This window comes from Colobus angolensis, unplaced genomic scaffold, assembly GCF_000951035.1.
Source record: "Colobus angolensis palliatus isolate OR3802 unplaced genomic scaffold, Cang.pa_1.0 Scaffold5, whole genome shotgun sequence".
Lineage (NCBI taxonomy): Eukaryota > Metazoa > Chordata > Mammalia > Primates > Cercopithecidae > Colobus > Colobus angolensis.
Window position 1 is genome coordinate 2233433 of NW_012118487.1, and position 23460 is coordinate 2256892.

At 42.4% G+C, this 23460-nt stretch overlaps 1 protein-coding gene across 1 annotated transcript in view; it reads right to left on the minus strand.

Moving 5' to 3' along the window:
* Nucleotides 1-23460, minus strand: part of SNX25 (sorting nexin 25) — a 150659-nt gene that overhangs the window by 9073 nt on the left and 118126 nt on the right. The window contains exons 10-15 of the mRNA XM_011959534.1: nt 22590-22754; nt 15653-15784; nt 12757-12897; nt 8824-8937; nt 3563-3727; nt 1569-1686 (exon numbers count right to left, since the gene is read on the minus strand). Of these exons, the coding sequence (XP_011814924.1) occupies nt 1569-1686; nt 3563-3727; nt 8824-8937; nt 12757-12897; nt 15653-15784; nt 22590-22754 (835 nt within the window). The remainder of the gene's footprint in view (nt 1-1568; nt 1687-3562; nt 3728-8823; nt 8938-12756; nt 12898-15652; nt 15785-22589; nt 22755-23460) is intronic.

Below are 23460 nucleotides of genomic sequence, written 5' to 3' on the forward strand. Positions count from 1 at the left end.
GATGGTCTCGATCTCCTGACCTCGTGATCCACCCGTCTCGGCCTCCCAAAGTGCTGGGATTACAGGCTTGAGCCACCGCGCCCGGCCAACAATTCTTTAAGAGACATGGTAAGGGATTTATAAATGAGAAGGGATCCACGGCCCCTTTTCCTATGTAAGACCAACTGGTAGCCTGCTCCTTTGCCTCAAGGGAAAAGGTGCTGATGTGAACGACAGAGCCCAGGACATTGCCGCTGCACTGTTTGGCTGGCTGGTGCCATTACTGAGTCTTCCTAACCCTTGCTCTTATCATTTGCTTCCCCTTCGAGGTGGTCAGGTGTGCCCGTGGGCACCCGCACACATATCTCTAGCTGGTACCGAGGCTCCAGGTATGATGAAGTCTGCTGGTGTCAAGATTTAGTGTGTTGGGAGCTGTGAATGCGTGGACGGAGAGTAGTATTAAGTCCTATTCAACGCTCAACACTAAGCCATGGAGTCCAGTTTACCTTTCACCAAGGTGATGCTTTCGGGGAGAGGCACTTGTACAGCTCTTAAAGAAACAGAACTTTGATCCCCATTTACAATGGTTTCTTCTATGTACATCTCTCCTTGAGGAATCACTAGGGCAGGATTTCTCAACTCCAGCATTGCTGTCATTTGCAGCAGGATAACTCTGCCGTGGGTCTGTCCTGAGCACTGCAGAATGTTTAGCAGCATCCCACACTCTACCCACGAGATGCCAGTAGCACCCCTCACTCCAAGATATGACAATCAAAAACATTTTCAGACATCACCATATGTCCCTCCCTCCCTTCATGAAGAACTACTGCTCAAGAGGAAAAAAGGCAGCTGAAAAACAGGGTAGAGGCATTCGCACGTCCTTGCCATGAAATTATCCTAACACCAAAGCTCACTCTTAACAACAGGATTCTTACTGTGCTATGCAGAATAGTTTTCTGTATAACTTTTAGTGATAAGGCAATGAAGCTACGCCAAGTCACATAAAAAGAAACGTGAAGGATTCCAACCTTCTGTAGTCAGAGGAACATGGTGCAGAGTTCCTACACAGGACGCTATGCTACGTTAGGACAGAGATGATATCTGTCTTGGGGCTGTATATGTCTAGTTGGCTCTTTTTTTTTTTTTTTTTTTTGGGACAGAGTCTCGCTGTCATCCAGGTTGGAGTGCAATGGTGCGATCTTGGCTCACTGCAACCTCCGCCTCCTAGGTTCAAGCGATTCTCCCGCCTCAGCTTCCCAAGTAGCTGGGATTACAGGCATGCACCACCACACCCGGCTCATTTTTGTATTTTTAGTAGAAATGGGGTTTCACCATGTTGGCCAGGATGGTCTCGATCTCTTGATCTCATGATCCACCCACCTTGGCCTCCCAAAGCGCTGGGATTACAGGCATGAGCCACCACGCCCGGCCTGGGTTGGCTCTTAAAAGGCTATGTCGAATGAATGGAAGCATGAATATAAATACATGTCTGATGCATTTCAGCAATAAAGGGATACTAAATGCATGTGCATGTACGATTATGTATACCACTTAACTAGCAAATGCCACTAAATAATAAAGAAGCTTACTTCCTCGAAGTTCAAAAATCTCCCCAATCAACATGAAACATGGTTCAGCCAAGGCGTCTTTCCTCCCATCCACATCATCGCCATAATCTGACAGGTCACTGTCCTCCTCTGTCTCCTCCTGGGAATACAGCAAAGTCATAGGAAGCAGATAACTTATCCAAGAAAACTGGCAGAGTTGTTCTCCTTTTTCAAGTGTAAATCCCAAACTATCTACTCATATTTTAGCCTTAATTTTTCAGTTTTCATGCAGAAACTATCCATTCTCAACACAGAGGACAGAATCAGAAAAGCTTTATTCTAGAGCCTTATTCAAGGCTTAAAATAAGCTAATTTAAAAAATCTGTCACTGTATTAATAATCGTTAATAATGAATTAACAAGACAATAAAATAGTTTTCTAACCATTTTGAATTTCAGAACTAAGGCTTTTAATTTTTTTTTTTAGTTTTCTCTCCCTTAAAACAGCAGGAAGTAAATATTTCTAAATTCACTTTTTTTTTTTTTTTACAAACATGCATTTTAAAGTAATTTGGTTATTTTTAAAGCTGCGACTTAAACTTTTATTCTGTCCTTCAGCTAGTCCCATTTCTTAATCTGCACATCAGCAGGTTTCAGTTAAAAACTCATATGATATACCAGGCACCAGGCTAGTGCAAATGAGTGTGAGGTGCCTTCTGGGGAGGCTGACACACACACAGGCAGCGTGACAGACACACAGGGCAGGACACAGTGCTGTCCCAGAGGGGCAAACATTAGGTGCTGGAAGCAGCTGAGGATGTGTACCGCAATGTCTGCGTAGAGGTAGCAGCTGAAGCGTGGGCCCAGGCAGGTCTTTGGGAGGTACTTACATCAGGCGAGCGGAGGAAGGGACGGGGAAGTCATAGAGGCTGGAGGAATTTCCTAAAACCTCACAGCATCACAGAAGTCCAGCAACAGCAAACGCCTCAAAGAGGCTGAGAAAGGTCAAGACTGAGAGGAAGCCACTGGCAGCTTCAGAGTCACTTCACAGAGTGACTGAGCCATATGTCAACTCCAGGGGTTCAGGAATAAAAGGGAGGTGAGGTGAGACAGGTGAGCCAGCCAAGTACAGACGGACACATGAAGGAAAGGGGGGGAGATGCTTGGGGGGCCATGGGTAGACGTGTGGACCGGAGCAGGTATGGGTGTGCTCTGTGGGACGTGCTGACTTCTGCCCCAGCTGAGAATGCAGAAGAGCAGTGTGCTCCTTTTCACCATCAGTTCCTCTGTCCAAACTCGAAGCCACCTCCAGTGAAGAGGCAGTGACATCTGGCAATGGACTGAGGGGAAGCCACATTTCAGAGGTGGTTCTGTGCAATTCGCAAGAGGGCCAGGCAAGGTACCTCCGTGGTGTGCACAGCAGTGCACAGCCTACTCTGGAGAGAAGTCTGGGGTTCAGAAGATGAGATCGAAAGCTCTGCAGGCTCTATACATTCCCTTATCCACATGCTACTGCCAGATCATCCTGCTTCAGTATATCCCATGCTTCTTCATGCCTGAGAATACAGCCTAAACTCTCAGCCTGGCGTGAACCTCACCCCTCCCCGCTTCTGTGCTGTACCTAATCTTCCATTAGAGCACGGCACAAAGCCTCCAGTCCGGGCCAACGACCTCCAGCCTATTCCATAAACACAACCTCCTCTACTGAACCTTCAGCATGAACCCCCGCCCCCACCCATGACGGCCCACACTCGGCCTCCCTAGACCTGGGGACTGGCGCCACGTGTGTCCCCACGTAGTAGGGGTTCCTGTAGACTTCCTACTCTCCTTTCACTTACCAACTCTGAAGTGGTAAAACCACTCTGTCCTCCCCTGCAAGTCACTTGGAAGAATTAAGATACAGAAATACAAGCAGGTGCCTCAAAATGTGAGTGATAATGGCTGAAAATGGAGGGATTTGCTTCCCCCCATGAGGAGCACGAGCTTAGTATCTGCTGAAATACGCTACAAAAGTGGTTCACCCTTTAGATGGCTCACCTCCTGGTGGGAGAAGAAGTCGCGAGGAAGTCTTTCCAAAAATGAGGATAATGAAAAAGAATTTTTTTTCCCCTGCACATCAATAACCTTGAGGTAGTCAGGAGAAGGGCTCAAGAAGGCATAAAGTGCTTCACTCTGACACAGTCTTTCATCTGAAAGCAGATTCTGTGGAAGAAAGAGGATTAATGCTCTAGTGTGGGAAACTGTCTGTGCGGCTGGGAGCTACGAGCAAAGGCAAGCGAGGCAGAGCTGTCACAAATTTACTTTCCTCAGACTTCTGAACCTAAAACCACTTCCCTTTCCCCCTGAAACCAACTGTATAAGATCAATTCTTAATGATCTTAATGGCAAACAATCCTCTCCAGGTTAACAGGTAGTGCCCAAATCACTCCGCTCATGGGAGACACCTACGCAGAAGGCAGAACTCACTCCACTCTGCACCGCTTGGTACAACGGAAGATTCTTACTTTACAGCTCACAGATCCCAGGTGCTACCACTTTTGAAATACAACTTTCACTCATCTGTGTTTGACCAACTTAAATTTTTGCAAATTACACATGGATATCTCTAAATTGCCCTTTTATGGTTATATTCAGACTTTGCACATCAGCTGAAAAAAAGAACTTTGAGTCATCACATGGTGGCACTACCTGCCAGGCAATAGTTTCATTTCCCTGTGCTGCCACTTTCCAGGCAGTGTGCGTTTACATAATTATGTAACAGTTTCTTTGCTTTTCTTTTTTTTTTTGAGACAGAGTCTCACTCGGTCATCCAGGATGGAATGCAGTGGCGCGATCTTGGCTCACCGCAACTTCTGCCTGCCAGGTTCCAGCAATTCTCCTGCCTCAGCTTCCTAAGTAGCTGGGGCTACAGGTGTGTGCCATCATGACTGGCTAATTTTTGCATTTTTTAGTAGAGATGGAGTTTCACCATATTGGCCAGGCTGGTCTCTAGCTCCTGACCTCGTGATCTGCCTGCTTCGGCCTCCCAAAGTGCAGGGATTACAGCTGTGAGCCACCGCGCCTGGCCATATATAACAGTTTCTACTGGCCCTCAAACTGGAAAGTTCCGAAAGTTCTGTATGTACTTACCTGGCCTTAGAAGACAGTAACGAAGAACATAAATTGAGCTTGTCTATGTACAAGCAAGTGCTACGGTAAGACGGCAGAATTAACAATGTGACCACAGAATATTTACACATCTAGTATTATAAGACTTCGGGCTTAGGAATAAGTAAACCTACAGGAACTGTCAGCCACGTAGGGAGATGGACCACTCAGAAGCCAGCTATGTCTCTGATGACACAGTGTTGGGAGAGGTGGAGGTTCAGTTCCAGAGGGGTTGGTCCATGATGGCAATATTTGTTGAGATGGCAAATGACCCGACAAACGCTATGACCTTCCCTAGAAAAATCACCTCTGAGAAGGTCCAGTACTGCCACGCTGGGGACAAGGGGTCCACGGAGCACCATCAGCATTCATGTACCCTGCAGAAGACTGGCCTGGAGGTGGGCGGGCCCTGCCATCGCCATTGAGAAGGAGATTAAGGGGGATGGGCAGTGCCCCTACTGCCCTCCCTGTCCTGGAACGCTGCAGTCTTTGTTTTTCAGAATTAAATGTTCAGGTCAACTTGTATGTGAGGATGGATCAGAAGGAGTGAGATATTCTCCCCCTACCTTGATGTCCTTCACTCATCTACTCTCTAACATTTCACAAAATAGCAGGATATGATACTAATGGTAAGTCTCAAATTTAATACGATCAGCATATTAATAGGGAAATCACTACAGATGTAAATCTTTGACCTTAAATTATATTCAATTATGAAGGAAAACAGCTCAAACAATTCAACAGCAAAACACGCACACACACACACACAATAATCCCATTAAAAAGTGGGCAAAGGACTTGAATAGACACAAATGAAAACATAAAAATAGAAAACAGGTACATGAAAAAATGATCAACATCATGAATCAGGGAAATATAAATCAAAGCCAGGAGACACCATCTCACGCCAGACAAAAGAAGTGTTGGCAAGGATATGAAAGAAAAGGGAACAAAGTACACTGTTGGTAGGACTGTAAATTAGTACAGTCATGAAAAATAGTATGGAGGCTCCTCAAAAAATTAAAAATAGAGCTACCATATGATCCAACAATGTCACTACTGGATATGTATCCAAAGGAAATGAAATCAGTATGTCAAAGAGATATCTGCACTCCCATGTTTAAAGCAGCACTATTCACAATAAAGAGGCAAGACATGGAATCAACTTAGGTGTCTGACAGATGACTGGATAGAGAAAACGTGGTATGCATACATCAAGCTTGTCCAGCCCACAGCCTGTGGGCTACATGTGGCCCCATGCAAATTTGTAAACTTTCTTAAAACATTATGAGATTTTTTTGTGATTTTTTTTAAGCTCATTAGCTATTGTCAGTGTATTTTATGTGTGGCCCAAGACAGTCCTCCTTCTTGCAGTGTGGCCCACAGAAGTTAAAAGATTGAACAAGATGGAATATTATTCAGCCATAAAGAAGAATGAAATCCTGTCAGTTGCAACAACATGAATGATCCTGGAGGACATAAGTTAAGTGAAACAAACCAGAAAGACAAATACTGCATGATCTCACTCATCTGTATAACCTGGAAAAAAAATTGATATATTAGAAGTAGAGAGAGGTGGTTACCAGAGACTGGGGAGGTAAGGATGGGAGAGACTGGTCAATGGCTGGAAAGTTACAATTTAACAGGAGGAATAAGTTCTGGTGTTCTATTGCTCAGTTGGGTGACTATGGCTAACAGTAAGGTATTATATATCAAAAAGGAGCTAGAAGAAAGGTTTTTTAATGTTCTTGCCACAAAGAAATGATATATGTGGCTGGGCACGGGGGCTCACACCTGTAATCCCAGCACTCTGGGAGGCCGAGGCAGATTGGTCACCTGAGGTCAGGAGTTCGAGACCTGCCTGTCCAACATGATGAAACTCCATCTCTACTAAAGATACAAAAATTAGCCAGGCATGGTGGCATAATCCCAGTTACTTGGGGGGCTGAGGGAGGAGAACTGCTTGAACCCAGGTGGTGGAGGTCACAGTGAGCTGAGATCGTGCCACTGCACTCCAGCCTGGAGACAAGACAGCAAGAGTCTGTCTCAAAAAAATAAAGAAATGATAAATGCATGAGGTGATGGATATGCTAACTGCTGTGATTTGATCATGACATATATACATGTATCAAAACATCAAACTGTACCTCATAAATACGTACAAGTGCAATGTCAATTTAAAGAATTCTTTAAAGGACACAAATATGCAGAGTATTTTTTTTCAGTCTCAGAATTTCTAGCTTCTACTGCATAGGCAAAACTTGTTTTATGAGGCAAAGTTCCATGCCTCTGAGAACTTCAGGGCTTTAAGAGCCAAGGTGTGATTAACAATAGTTACTCTGCATATAGATGGTGCAGCAAAGGAAAAAACAGTGGTTGTTATTGAGGACAGCACACCTTTGGCCCTATTATTTAAAAACAGACTGATAGAAAATAATAAAGTGTTTAAAGGAAATTAAGAAAATATCTTCAGGGCCTTGGAGTAGGCCAAGATTTAATAGGGACAAAAGGCATTAACTATAAAATAATAAAAAAAAATGATAAAGTGGGCTAAATTGAAAACATCTGTACATTAAAAGAAATCATTAAGGAAAAGACAATCCATAGAAAGGGGGACAATATTTGTAGCACATAAGCTCGGACAAGGAACTCATATCCAGAACATGGACAAACCCATACAGCATTATGGAAAGGATGAGCAGCAGCACAATAGAAAAGCAGACACAACAAACGGCCAGGCGCAGTGGCTCACGCCCGGAGTCCCAGCACTTTGGGAGCTCCAGGCGGGCAGATCACCTGAGGTTGGGAGTTTGAGACCAACCCGACCAACATGGTGAAGCCCCATGTCTACTAAAAACACAAACATTAGCCAGGTGTGGTGGCAGGCGCCTGTAATCTCAGCTACTTGGGAGGCTAAGGCAGGAGAATCACTCGAACCTGGGAGGCAGAGGTTGCAGTGAGCCAAGATCGCGCCACTGCACTCCAGCCTGGGCAACAAGAGTGAAACTCCGTCTCAAAAAAAAAAGAAAAAACAAAAATCCCAAACACAATGGGATACCACTATACACAAAATGGCTAAGAAGAAAAAGGCAAAAAATAAGTGTTGGTGAGGATGTGGAGCAATCAGAACCCTTACACACTGCTGGGGAGGGTATAAAAACTGCTATGACCATGAAGAAAAACGGAAAAATCCGTTTTTCCATTTGGCAAATACTTGTCTTTGCCAAAAGACAAGTATTAGATGTTTATATAAGCACTCTTGGTAAAAGCCACCGAGTGGAAAGGAGCCAAAGGCTCGTCACCAATGGAATGAATTTGGAATGCAGTGTATTCACACAATGAAAACCTCTCACAGCAACAAAAACGAATCATCTACAACTAAGATGACACGACGGACGAGTCCTGTGGACATGAGTGAAAGAAGTCAGAAACGAAGGGATCCACACTATACGGTTCCATTCATATAAAGTTCAAAGACAACTGTAACTAATCTATGGTGCTGGAAGCTGGGACAGCAGTTCCCTTTGGCGGGGCGCAGTGATGGGAGGGAGCTGAGGGCTGCTGGTGAAAATCAGTTTGTTGGACTGGCTGCTACTTACATGGGTGTGTTCAGTTTGTGAAATGGAGACAGTTACACACTTATGTGTATTTTTATATGTACATTTTATTTTAATTTTAAAAAAACACCCGGCCGGGCACGGTGGCTCACGCCTGTAATCCCAGCACTTTGGGGGGCCAAGGCGGGCGGATCACGAGGTCAGGAGATCGAGACCATCCTGGCTAAAACAGTGAAACTCCGTCTCTACTAAAAACACAAAAAATTAGCTGGGCATGGTGATGGGCGCCTGTGGTCCCAGCTACTCGGGAGGCTGAGGCAGGAGAATGGTGTGAACCCAGGAGGCAGAGCTTGCAGTGAGCTGAGATCGGGCCACTGCACTCCAGCCTGGGCGACAGAGCAAGACTCTGGCTCAAAAACAAACAAACAACAAACAAAAACCAAAACCAAACAAACAAAAAAAAAACACACAAGTTTTTTTTAGCATCTAGCATGGCTTGTGAGAACAAAAACCAAACTACCAAGCTCTTAGAATGGTGACAGTTTAACCCCAAATAACTTTTTCTCTCATATCCCACATTTTTCACTTGCTTACCTGTAAAAACTTATTTAATTGATTCTTCGACTTCTCCATAAACTTTTGATCTATAGATTTGAAAGGCAGCTTGCTAAGAGAAGGCAACTGGACTTTTTTTAAAGAAGGGACACACTGTGGGGGGAAAAATGAAATGTTAGTATTTTGAAATTACATTTTAATCTTAAAAAAAGATTGAGAATAATAATTAGAACAAAACAAATCTCCTCCTCCTGTACGTGTTCCTCTGAGGTGAAAACCTACCCATTTTAATCAGGCTTGAAGAATCGGGAGGAACGGAAACTGCTGGAAAAAGCTAAAGCACATCCTCAAACCTACAGATCCCTGGGAGCTGGGAAGTCACAAGGCCAGGCTGGTACGAGGGACCTGCACACCACGCAGAGCGGCACGTGATGTGACAAATGGAAACCTGGCTCACAGAGTTTTTCACTAGAAGGTGTTGTGTTTATAACATCTCCGTAAAAAGCTAAAGTTAACAAAAGAAAACAATGGGAACAAAGAAAACTTGGGTTGTAGCTCTTTTCTGGTTTTTTTTTGAGACAGGGTCTCACTCTGTCACCCAGGCTGAGTGTAGTGGCATGATCATGGCTCATGGCAGCCTTGATCTCCCGGGCTCAAGCCATTCTCCCACCTCAGCCTCCCAAGTAGCTGGGACTACAGGCACACACCACCATGCCTGGCTTAATTTTTAAATTTTTGGTAGAGGCAAGGTCTGTGTTGTCCAGGCCAGTCTCAAACTCCTGGATACAAGCGATCCTCCTGCCTCGGCCTCCCAAAGTGCTGGGATTACAGGTGTGAGCCACCACTCCCGGCCTTATTACTGCCTCTCAGTGGCAAACTGTAGATTGTAAGTATATTAACAAAATATATTCATAGTATGAAGAGAGCACCCTTCGTGGATTAAGTCCTCCCTTCTACCAGACACTGTGCTAGAAGCATGGCATGTGTTATTCCATCCCTACAACAACTCTGAAATTTTAGAGAAATGAAACAGGCAGTGAGAGCTGGAAGGGAGGACTAGAATCACACAGTACCCAAAAAGGTGCTTCCTGTCACAGCTGTCGACGGGAAGTGTTCTCACAACAGGAAAACTCACACCGTAGGAAAGGGCCGGGGTAAGAGAAGAGCCCAGCCATCAGTCCACAGATGAGGAGAGATGACACAGGACGGGCATGGACTTTCATGTTTGTTTCTTTTAATGCTTCCATGTAATTGTTTTGATTGTCTAAGTAAATTTTACTTTCTGAAGCTATTTCAAAATTTTCCCTCAACTCTTTTTCCTCCTGCTTTGATACTAAACTTTGGTTTCACAATAGTTTGTCACAGAGAAAACAACACATTTTTTCTGTAGTATCAATTTTACTCAACAACTTTGGGGAAAATTCACTGTTATACTGAGACAAATTTTTGCTTTCCACACTGCGAAGGTGACCAAAGGTCATCTGAGAAATGTAGCATGCATGACATTCAGTTTTGGTCACTGTCCTTAAAAAGCAGTTGAAGAAATTATAGCATGTAGTGATGAAAACAGGTTAAAAAATCACCTTGGGGACAAGGTTAAAGAAAAGAGACACACTTCATTCACAGAAGAAGAGTCTGAGAGGGCCCATGAGGTTTTGTAAAGGAGCAGCGTGGCTTCAAACCACGTTTTAAAACTTTGTTTTCCTTCCTCCTTTCTCCTTAATCTGAAGATGTAACTTGAGACAGGCTGCGTATGTGTTTCCTTTCATTTTGAAATGCAGCCTGGGAGTGTGCTGTGAACCTCCACTCCCTTTCTTTCCCCATCCCATCCTCCCATGCTTTATGCACACTGATCTACCCACATGCTTGTTAAGCACACACCACGCTCCTTATCTGGTCATCTATTTCCTTAGAAGCTTCAAGGGCCAGATCCTGATACAGATCAGACACCTCCGGCCACAGTGGCGCCGGCTGCTTCACTGGATGGAACAACAATTCAAGAAGAGCCATCAGGGCAGGTCACACCACCTGACAACTCCTAGTCCCACTGCCTCTTCTGCATTCCAAACCTTCTCTTTAAAATCCCCTGGGTTCCCTCCACAATTGAAGGGTGGAAATTTTTATTTTTATTTTCTGAGATGGAGTCTCACTCTGTCGCCAAGGCTGGAGTGCAGTGGTATGATCTTGACTCACTGCAACCTCCGCCTCCCAGGTTCAAGTGGTTCTTTTGCCTCAGCCTCTTGAGAAACCGAGACTACAAGTGTGCACCATCACACCCAACTAATTTTTTATATTTTTAGTAGAGTTGGGGATTTCACCATGTTGGCCTGGCTGGTCTTGAACTCCTGACCTCAAGGGATCCGCCCACATCAGCCTCCCAAAGTGCTGGGATTACAGGCGTGAGCCAACATGCCTGGCTGAGGGTGGAAAGTTCTAGTAAGAATTCTGCCCACTCCTCCCCTTGCTAGCATGGATAATAAAACCTCACTCTCTTTTTGTCACACCTCACTCTTGTTATTATGATGATGGCTTCTTTCTACAAGCAGCGAGCAGCTGGACCCTTTGACAGTTACAGTTTGACCAGTATCAGTTCACGCTGAGGAAGAGAAAAATGGACCTAAATTCAAGAAGAAATAATTGAAGAACTGTTCATTGCTGGGGAAGAAAGGCAATGACCCATAGTAGAAGGAGAATTAGAGAAGACAGCAATTCCTGAGGACAAGTAGGAAGAATAATCTAAAAGTAGGATTCTATTAATAATCTTGATTTAGCCATTATGTACATATCCTACGACAAGTCAGTTAAGCTCTGGGATCAGTTTCCCTCATCTCTCAAATAAAAGAATTAACCTAGATTAGTGGCTTCTAGACATTTTACAGTGCAATCCAAAATGCACGCACATATACACATATACATAAATAAAACCGAAACCAAAGGTCTATGAAACAGTGCTCATTACTACTGCTGCTACTACCAAAAAACACAATGATGTTTACCATGTGCCACACATTCTTCTAAATGCTTTACATACACATATTCCCTTAATTCTCATAACAACCCCATAAGGTAGGCACTATTAGTATTCGTTTTCACTGATAAGGAAAAAGAGATAAAAAGCAAGTGAGTGATAAATCCCAAGTCAGGCTGAGCAACATGGCTCACATCTATAATCCCAGCACTTTGGAAGGCTGAGGTGGGTGGATCACCTGAGGTCAGGAGTTTGAGACCAGCCTGGCCAACATGGTGAAACCCTGTCTCTACTAAAAATACAAAAATTAGCCGGGCGTGGTGGCACATGCCTGTAATTCCAGCTACTCGGGAGGCTGAGGCAGGAGAATCGCTTGAACCTGGGAGGCAGAGGCTGCAGTGAGCTGAGATCGTGCCATTGGATTCCAGCCTGGGCGACAGAAGCAAGACTCCGTCTCAAAATATATATATACACACATATATACATATATATACACACATATACATATATACATATATATAAAAGGATAAGCAAATAAATCAATCCCAGGTCACACAGCCATGAAGAGCAGAGCTGAGATTCAGAGCTGAGCAGTCTGGTTCTACAGGCTGTGCTCCAAGCACTGCACCTTACTGCCTCCCTTGTATATGTGAGAGAATCCAATGCAGTTCGTTCTTTCTACTGCTGCAACTCGTAACTGATGTCGCTACCATCAAGGAATCACAATTGGCCACTGCCAGTTGTGAGAGACGTAGATGATGCTTAGGTCTCTTCCAGCTCTAGGGTTCTCTGGCAATTTACAATCAGACAATTATCTGTCTTGATGGAATCAGGCTAGACTAGATGGTTTGATCTATGAGTAAATTTCCAAATGTCAGGATGAAAATGCCACTGTGCCAGTATCAACAGCAAAGGACAAAGATTAATCAGTTTTCTTAGGTGTAAAAATTGAAACGAGCTCTTGTGCAGTAATTCTAGAATCTTGCATTCATGAGTATTCATACCTCACTGAGTTTCCGGTGTAAATTCTGAAATTCGCTGAGCCTTCTGGGGACTGTCCAGTTCTTAGTTTCAACTCCTCCAACTTCTTGTAGGCTTACCATGACAAAGTAACATGGCAATTGCTCACCATTCTCTTCTGTAACCTTGGGGAAAACATCAAAATCGATACTTAACAAAAACCATGGTGAACGGATGCAGAAGGAAGATTCGTAAGTGTCCTCCTAAGGAGATTTCCCTCCTCATGGTGTACCCTGCAGGATCCCTGGAACTGTGAATATTACAGATTTTATTCTAGCGAGTAAGGTACATTATATGGCATAGTAGACCTTAAAATACGGGGATTTCCTAGGTGGGCCTAACCTAAAAGCAAAGAGTTTTTGCTAGCCTGTAATATGAAAGGAAGTCAGAAAGATTCAAATTCCAAGAAGGAAGCCAGCAAGAAAACGGAGATCTCGCCGGGCGCGGTGACTCAAGCCTGTAATCCCAGCACTTTGGGAGGCCGAGACGGGTGGATCACGAGGTCAGGAGATCGAGACCATCCTGGTGAACACGGTGAAACCCCGTCTCTACTAAAAAATACAAAAAAATAGCCAGGCGAGGTGGCGGCGCCTGTAGTCCCAGCTACTCGGGAGGCTGAGGCAGGAGAATGGCGTGAACCCAGGAGGCGGAGCTTGCAGTGAGCTCAGATCTCGCCACTGCACTCCAGCCTGGGCAACAGAGCGAGACTCCGTCTCAAAAAAAAAAAAAAAAAGAAAACAGAGATCTCAGTTCTATGACCAAAGGAACTAAATTCTGCCAACAATCTGAATAAGCTTGGAAGTGGGTTTTACTGAGTCTTCAGACAAGATCTTAGTCTGGGAAACATACTGACTTCAGCCTGTGATCCAGCCGGCAGGGAGTCAGTGCATCCTGAGCTGGACTCCAGACCTACAGAGGTGTGACCAATAAATGGGTGTTGCTTTAAGCATGAAATGTGTTACACAGCAAAAGCAAATTAATACAGCAGGCTCATCCTGTGTTACTTTGAAAATAAATTAACAGCAAGCAAACAGGCATCAAATACCTCAGAACCTCTCTCAGAGAAGGATGAGGGCACCTCCAGCTTAATTTCAGGATCCAACAAGCCCTGATTTCTATTCTTATTAAATTTTACACTGGGAGATAACATTTCCTTTACCTCCCATCTGAGATACTGACAATAATCCAGAATAGGCCACTACTATACTTAACATAAGAAGATAAAAGAAAAAAATGTAAAATGCATTGAATTTGAGCTTGAATTAGCATCATAAATTGAATTAGAAAGAGTCAGTAAGAAAGGCGAGGGAAAGAGATGAGAGGTTTACTGAGCACCCACTCTGTGAGGCAGGATTATCATCCCACTGTAAGGATAGGGAAGTAGAAGTACAGACTGGGTACCTGACTTTCCTAAGACCACACTTCTGATAAGTCAGCTAGCACAGAATACGGGCATTTCTGGCTTGATGAAAATGCATCTTCCGCACCTTCCTGGGACTGCTTTGTGAGCTCCAGACGTCAGCTACCCCTTTCCCATTTCCACTATGTTTTCCCCAGCCAGAGTACCTCAGCAAGCTTCTTAGCAGCAACTGACTGCCAGGGCACAGAGCCTTGTGATGGTTTCCGTTCCTCCCTTCCCTTTCTGCCTCTCCTAATATTTGCCTTTGGAAGATGATTTTAATACACTGTGAAGTGTCAGGGCCAGCTCTAAGCAAAACTGAGGAGATAACAGAATTTGTATTCTGTCCTCCAGCAGCCTCTTGTAGCAGCTTTTGCCATTACATTCCCCTGAGCCCATTACCTTCCTACACTTCCACCCAAACAATAACTACCTGCAGTTACTGAGGGTTTCTCTGTGGGAGTCCGAGGTTGGGTATGACCTTCCCTGATCCACTGCTCCCTACCTTCCATGGAGAAATGTGTATTGTTCAGCAGCTTAGCTTAATGGGAGCACCAGCAAGGGCCAAAGACATGCAAAAGGCACCTGGTTAGGCCCTCATGTACTGTGTGTCCTTTCAGGGTAGGTCTTGGAGAACATGCTTTGTTTTGCTATCCAACCTAGAGATAAATTTAAGGTTGTGAATTGACCCTCTCCCAACCCCTGTAAGAGTGTCAAGCCACTGGCTTGATGGAAAGGCAGGGAAAAACAAAGATAATTCATATGAAATACCAATGAGGACAAAAAAAGCACTCTCTTGCTCAAGACCTTGACATGTGCACATAATGTGGTTATTCAAATGACCACGTTACATGACTTTCTTCTCCAGGTTTCCACTTGACAGACAGTAGGGCAGGGGAGAAGGAAGTTGTCAACAGTAATTACGTAAACTCCTATCAGCATCTTTCCTCCTAAATGAAATTATTTTTATAGACAAATGAAAAGGGATACAGTATAGTCTACAAATTCTTATCTCATATACCTCAAAAAAAAAAAAACAGCAAAACAATTCAAAAAATATATTCATTGAAGATTTTAGAGATACTGAAATTTAAGCAATTGAAGTCAGCAGGATGAAACAATCAGATGCACTTACATTTTTAGTTTTTCATCTCCAAGACTCAAAAAGTGCTTTCATTTCAACCCTCAATGGAAAAATAAATGGCTAATTCAAGGACATTAAAGTTGCTTTCAATTCCAGTGAACAGGAAAAACGTGCTGTTTGAAGTGGAGTGAGATCAGATCTACACCAAGCAGCCTTGTATAGTTCCCAGTCATGAGCGAACCAGAGTGAAGATTATGGGGGAAGGAAGGTAGGACAAATATGGTCTAAAGGAAAGAGCATAAGTCTTCTACCCTTAATCTTCATTCTTCAGGATAAAATCTTTTTTAATAAAGTCAAACTTTTAAAATAAATTAAGAGGAAAAGCAGTCAAACCTACCTCTCCACTGGTGATGGAGGCTTTCCACATGCCAAGGTTTTCACACCACCAATCTGTTCTTGCCATGTGCAGCTGAAGGTCTGTGCGTTCTTTCTCCATTAGGATTATTTCATCCTTCAGCTTGGAAACAATCTGCCACAGGGAAAACATCCTGGGAGTTATGAAAACACTTAAAACTACACAATTCAGCGAAGTAGCAGGATTCAAAGTCAACACACAATAATCAGCTGTGTTTCAATACACTAACAGTGAATAATCCAAAAACAAAATTAAGAAAAAAATTCCACTTGCAATAGCATTAAGAAAAATTCTTAGGAATTAATGTAAACAAGGAGGTGAAATAATTCTACAATGAAAACTACAAAACACTGATGAAAGAAACTAAAGAAAACAAATATCTGTAAAGGCATTCCATGTTCACAGATTGTAAGAATTAATATTGCTGTCAGTACTACCCCAAGCAATCTACAGGTTCAATGCAATCCCCAACAAAATTTCAATAACAGTTTTTGCAGAAATAAAAAAGACTCATCCTAAAATCCATATAAAATCTCAAGAGACCCCAAATAGCCAAAACAATTTTGAAAGAGAACAAAGTTTGAGGACTCAATACTTCTTGACTTCAAAACTTACTACAAAGCTACAATAATCAAAACAGTGTGGTACTGGCATAAAGACAAACATATAGACCCAGGGAATATAGCCCAGAAATAATATATGGTCAAGTGATTTTCAACAAGGGTGTCAAGACCATTCAATGGGGGAAAGAACAGTGTTTTCAACAAATCATGCTGGGAAGATTGGATATTTACATGCAAAAGAAAGAAGCTGAACCGTTGCCACTTAACCCTATATACAACAATTAACTCAAAGTAGATTAAAGATCTAAACAAAAGAGCTAAACATTATAAAATGCATAAAAGAGAATATAGGGGGCCGGGCACAGGGCACAGTGGCTCACACCTGTAATACTAGTACTTTGGGAGGCTGAGGCGGGTGGATCACCTGAGGTAAAGAGTTGGAGACCAGCCTGGCCAACATGACAAAACCCTGTCTCTACTAAAAATACAAAAATTAGCCAGGTTGTTAGGTGGGTGCCTATAATCCCAGCTACTCAGGAGGCTAAGGCAGAATTGCTTGAACCTGGGGGTTGGAGGTTGCAGGGAGCTGAGATTGTGCTGCTTCATTCCAGCCTGGAGTGAAGACAGAGCGAGACTCCATCTCAAACAAAACAAAACAAAAACAAAAACAGAATATAGGGGAAAAGCCTCATCACATCGGGTTTGGCTATGATTTACTAGTTATGACACTTTAAAAGCACAGGCGACAAAAGAAAAATAGACAAACGAATTCATCAAAATTTAAAACTGTGCATCAAAGAACACTATTGATATAGTAAAAATGCAAACCACAAAATATAAGAAAATATTTGCAAATCACGTCTCTGACAGAGTTTCCATCTCCAGAATATAGAAAACTCCTAAACCTCAACAAAACCACAAACAACCCAATTTAAAAACGCACAAGGGATTTGAATAAACATTTTCCAGAGACACAAATGGCCAATAAGGACATGAAAGGATACTCAACATCACTAATCATTAGAGAAATGCAAATCAGAATCAAAATAAGATGCCAACTGATAACCATTAGGATGACTACTATAAAATAAGAAAATAATGAGTGTTGGCAGGGAGGACATGGAGAGATCGGAACCCTTGTGCACTGGTAGTGGGAATGTAAAATGGTATAGATGTTGTGGTAGAGAGTTTAATGATTCCTCAAAAAATTAAAAACAGAATTAGCATAGAACCCAGCAATTCTACTTCTGGGGATATGCCAAAAGAACTGGAAGCACGATCTTTTTAAGAGGTATTTGTATAACCACATTCACTGTAACATTACTAGCAATAGCCAAGAAGTGGAAGTAAACCAAGTGTCTATTGCTAGATAGTTAGCAAAACAAAATGTGGTATAAACATGCAATGAAATATGATTCAGCCTTAAAAATTTTAGCAATGAAATTCTAACACATACTACCACATGGATGAAGCCTGAAGACATTACTCTAAGTGAAAAATGCCAGTCACAGAAGGACAAATGTTGCATGATTCCACTAACATCAGGTAGCTGGAGTAGCTAAATTCATAGAGATAAAAAATAGAATGATGATTTTTCCAGAGCAGGAGGGAGGGAAAAATGGGGAACTATTGTTTCATAGACACAAAATTTGTTTTTCATGATGAGAAAAGTTCTGGTGATGGATGGTGGTGATGGTTGCAAAATACTAAAAAGCTTCTGCACAGAAAAATAATTAGCAGAAATAACAGACAACCCACAGAATGGGAAAAAATCTTCACAATCTATACATCCAACAAAGGACTAATATCCAGAATCTACAAAACACTCAAATGAATTCGCAAGAAAAAAAAACAATCCCATCAAAAAGTGGGCTAAGTAAAAGAACAGACAATTCTGAAAAGAAGATGTACAAACGGCCAACAAGCATATAAAAAAAATGCTCAACATCAGGAATTATCAGGGCAATGCAAATCAAAACCACGATGTGATACCACCTTACTCCTGCAAGAATGGCCATAACAAAAAAAAAAAAAAATACAACAATAGTAGATGTTGGAGTAGATGTGGTAAAAAGGGAACATTTTTATACGGTTGGTGGGAATGTAAACTAGTACAACCACTATGGAAAACAGTATGGAGATTCCTTAAAGAACTAAAAGTACATCTACTGTTTGATCCAGCAATCCCACTACTAGGCATCTACGCAGAGGAAAAGAAGTCATTATACAAAAAAGATACTTGCAGAGGCATGTTTACAGCATCACAATTTGCAATTTCAAAAATACGGAACCAGCCCAAATGCCCATCAATCAACAAGTGGATAAAGAAAATGTGATCTGTGTAGAGCATAGACTACTACTCAGCCATAAAAAGAAACGAAATAATGGCCTTCACAGCAACCTGGATGGACTTGGAGACCGTTATTCCAAGTGGAGTAACTCAGGAATGGAAAACCAAGTATCATATGTTCTCACTCATAAGTGGAAGCTAAGCTATGAGGAGGCAAAAGCATGACAATGATACATTGGACTTTGGGGATTCAGGAGAGGGTTGGAGCGGGGATGAGGGATAAAAGATTACAACTGAATGCAGTGTACACTGCTTAGGTGATGGGTGCAACAAAAATCTCAGAAAGCACCACTAAAGAATTTATTCATGTAACCAAATACCACCAGCTCCCTAAAAATGTACTGAAAACATAAAATTTTAAAAATAGCTAAAATGGTAAATGTTATATATATTTTACCAGAATTTACAAAAATAAATAATATTTTTTAAATGCCACACTCACCATCTCTTTGGATCTCTTTTATGAGAAAGCCTATAAAGTTATGTAACTCTGTAGTTTGAGGACAGCAGCTCTGCTCCAAAACTCTCCTGAAGATGCAGTGTTCAAGGGCTCTTTCCTTCCTCAGAAAGCCTACAGGAAGCACTCCTTGCCTATGCCATTGTCCTGCATTTTATCATCAATAAGTACTGTGATCATTTTATTTTCATGTGTTTTAATTCCATAACCAGCATATTTGCTCCTTGAGGGCAGGTGTCAGACTCTATGTTACACTGAGTCTTCGGTGACTGGCACAGCACCATGCATTTACTCATCACTTGTGTTACTGAGATTCTTCATGGTTAGTGGTTTACTCCCAACATTACCCTAGAATTGGACAGTCTGCTTCAGACTCACAAAATCACTGTAAAGCAAAAAAACAAAAAAAACCGGCCGGGTACGGTGGCTCACGCCTGTAATCCCAGCACTTGGGGAGGCCAAGGCGGGCGGATCACGAGGTCAGGAGATCGAGACCATCCTGGCTAACATGGTGAAACCCTGTCTCTACTAAAAAATACAAAACAAAATTAGCCGGGCGTGGTGGTGGCGCCTGTAGTCCCAGCTACTCGGGAGGCTGAGGCAGGAGAATGGCGGGAACCCAGAAGGCGGAGCTTGCAGTGAGCTGAGATCCGGCCACTGCACTCCAGCCTGGGCAACAGAGCAAGACTCCGTCTCAACAACAACAACAACAAACAAAACAAAAAAAAACCTAGGCAGTAAATTTCAGGAATCAAACTAAAAGGCTAACTTTACCATCTGGTAGTTAATTACACTGCTGGTACAGAGGTCTGTGAGAGACGGAGGGTTAAGCAAACCACTGGCATTCTGTATTGAGGAGAAGTCTGCACCACTGTGTACTCACAGGAAAATGATCTGATTAACACTTAGATATTGAATCCAGAGAAGTCTTACTATTACAAGATTTCAGGGTAGAGTGTGTTAATTGCTAGATTGCCAAAACCTTTTTCAACATTAATCTTAGGGTTTTTTTTTTTTTTGAGACTGAGTTTCACTCTATTGCCCAGGCTGGAGTGCAACGGCGTGATCTCGGCTCATTGTCACCTCCACCTCCCAGGTTCAAGCGATTCTCATGTCTCAGCCTCCCGAGTAGCTGGGATTACAGGTGCCTGCCACCACGACTGCCTAATTATTGTAGTTTTAGTAGAGGCGGGGTTTCACCACGTTGGCCAGGCTGGTCTCAAACTTCTGACCTCAGGTGATCCGCCTGCCTTGGCCTCCCAAAGTGCTGGGATTACAGGCATGAGCCACCATGCTCGGCCAATCTTAAGTTTTTTAAAAAATTAATTATTAATTTTTTACCAACATGAGTAAAACACAAAAGGAGGACTATGTCTCCTTCTGGAGAGAAGGATCAGTTGCCTTCCATCCTCAGAGCCCTTTCTGTCCCATGCGCAACTGCCAGAAGCAGAGTGCTCCATGAACAGCCTGTGGACAATCTGATTACATAGCAAATGTAGATCAGAGAGTAGAGTTCAAATTAAGCCATAGTACCAGTGAATTGCTCCACGTTTCCTGAAAATTCTTTCATATAATATATATGAAATATAATATAGCTAAGAATATTTATTCCATGGTTATCAAAAGTTATTTTAAGAAGGGCTGAAGAATGTCTTTCAAACAAACAAACCAAGCAGAAAATAATTCAATGAACATTCTCTAGCTCGTCTTTCATACTGTTATCCATAGATGCATTTTAATTTATAATGAAATGAATCCAGAAGAAATAAGACAGCTGTTCTTAAAGAACATGCCACATTGCAGACACTGATTATCTGCCATGCCAGCAAATTCTGTGGATCATCTCAGACATGTTCTTGTCACTGGGAAGATGATCAGGCTTTCGAGTTCTGTATGTAGTAACTGGGAATGACTCCCTGTAACGGGGAGAATGAACTATTTCTTGTGACAATCCAGGAAACTTGGCCATTTGTTTCCGTTTCAGAGTACGATTAATATTGACTGACTGATTGATTGATGGAGTCTTGCTGTGTTGTCCAGGCTGGTGTGCAGTGGCATGATCTTGGCTGACTGCAACTTCTGCCTCCTGGATTCAGGAGATTCTCCTGCCTCAGCCTCCTGCGTAGCTGGGATTACAGGCACCCGCCACCACGCAGGGCTAATTTTTGTATTTTTAGTACAGACGGGGTTTCACGATGTTGTGAAGCCTCCTAAAGTGCTGGGATTACAGGTGTGAGTCACTGCGCCTGGCCACAGGTTTTTGTTGTTGTTGTTGTTGTTGAGACTATTGCCCAGTCTGGAGTGCAGTAACATAATCACAGCTCAGTGCAGCCTTGACTTTCCAGACTCAAGAGATCCTCTTGTCTCAGCTGCCTAGAGCTGGGGACTAGAGGCATGTACTACCATGCTGAGCTAATTTTTTTTTTTTAATTTTTACTAGAAATGGGGTCTCCCTATGTTGCCCAGGCTGGTCTCAAACTCCTGGGCTCAAGCGATCCACCCGTCTCAGCTTTCCAAAGGGCTGAGATTACAGGCATGAGCCATTGCGCAGCCAGCCCATCACCAATGATTAATGTGACACTCCCATTAACCTTCTTCCTACATAATTTTGTAAAAATATTACTACTAACCAAGATGACACACCTTTGCAGGTCTTTCTTCCTTCTCTTTCGCTTTTTCATTGTTAAAGAAAACTCACTGTTTAACTAGACAGTGACTGGATTACAGATGAATAGATATTTTCATTGTAAATTGCTGACAGGCTCATGATACCAGTTTTTCTTACATCTTGTTTCAGGAATATTCTCCTACTACAAAAGCATTTGAATGTCTACGAAAAGAGTATAAAGAAGGCTCAACAGGATTGGGCACACGCTCACAGAAAACCCACTGTGACTCACTGAAACTGTTTTATTTTCAGTTGCTCTCATGATGACCTGAAATCCTCAAACACACATTCAGACAGTGCCACAGACCAATCTGGCAGACCAAAGTGCATCAGCCATATCTGTATTAGAGAAACCTCCTTGTTTAATTCTAAGGAGCAAAACACAAAGCAAAAAGCCACACCACAGCTTGGGTTTGAGAAAGGTCAATTAGTGAGATGCTGTACATTTTTAAACTTTCAAATTGTTGTTTTCTAGCAAAACAATGTATTTCCTGTACAATACTGTAAAGTTCCCGAAATTGCACTTGCAGCAGTTAAAAGAAAACATTTTTTTTTTCAAAAGATTGTCCTCGAGTATTTAATTAACTTCCAGAAAGGACCCTGGCACAAGAGAAAGCTTAGCCTGTTCCCCAAAGGCCCTGGAGGCAAAGCAGATGCAAAGAACAGAGTTACTCACAGCTGAAACTGAGAAAGAACTTCAAACCATAAGAGATTAAAAACAAATGCTTTCTAATTCTATCCTAGAAGCAAAAAAATAACAGTGGAACTCGCTCATGGTTAAAATTATTTTAAAAGAAACGGACACTTCTCAACTTCAACTGAAAACTACCAAATTAGACAAATGTAAACTTTCAAAGACAACCTTGAAAGCAAAGAGTTACCTTCTTGTCAGGTTTTGGTGCATTTTGAATAGAATTTAGAGCTTGCCTTTTATATTCAAGTTTCTCATTTAGTTCTCGCAGTTTGTTTACAGCAAAACTGGCTTGTTCATTGATCCGATTGGTACTGTCATCCGCGGCTTCCTCACCAGCCTCATCTCGTGGGCCCTGGAGGGGAGAGTCACATACCATCATATCTTATAATGATAGAAAATTCAGTAATTATTATCTGTCACGATACCCTGTTGCAAAATACTACATTTCAGGAAGGAAAGAATACCAAAGTAGAAAATTCAGACTGCTTTTTCTCAGCAAAGAGAAAAATCAAAGTCTTTGGAACCAAAGTAAATGGTGTTCAGAATTGCAAAAAGGAACCATTTTATAGCCTAAAAAAGGGGGGGGAATCCCATGCCATTATTTCCCAAGTGGTACGTCTAAGGAAATCTGCATAGAACAAGGGACGACAACTCAGTTTTCTTCCCAACTCGACCTGATATTCTGTACCTAATCTTCAACCAAGACGCTGACTTTTGGCTTCTTTCCAGTCTCCTAAGTATATTATTAAAAACTCATGCAATAAAAGAAAATTACCATATTCTCACGAGTGAAAGTATTTTCAGTATATACTTTGTTCAGTCCTTCTCTTGATATATTCTACAAATCAATAGGTATATTATTTTGCAAGTAAAATAGCATTTGAAAGTGACTCTGTAACTTGGAAAAGTCTGCCTGGATTATCCAACAGCACAGGAATTAGAATCATGAGCAGCAACAGCACACAGGGCACCGCAGAGAACTGCTGAGATCCAGCTTCTGGTTTATCCTTAACTTTCCCTTTTTTTTTTTTTTTTTTGAGACGGAGTCTTGCTCTGTC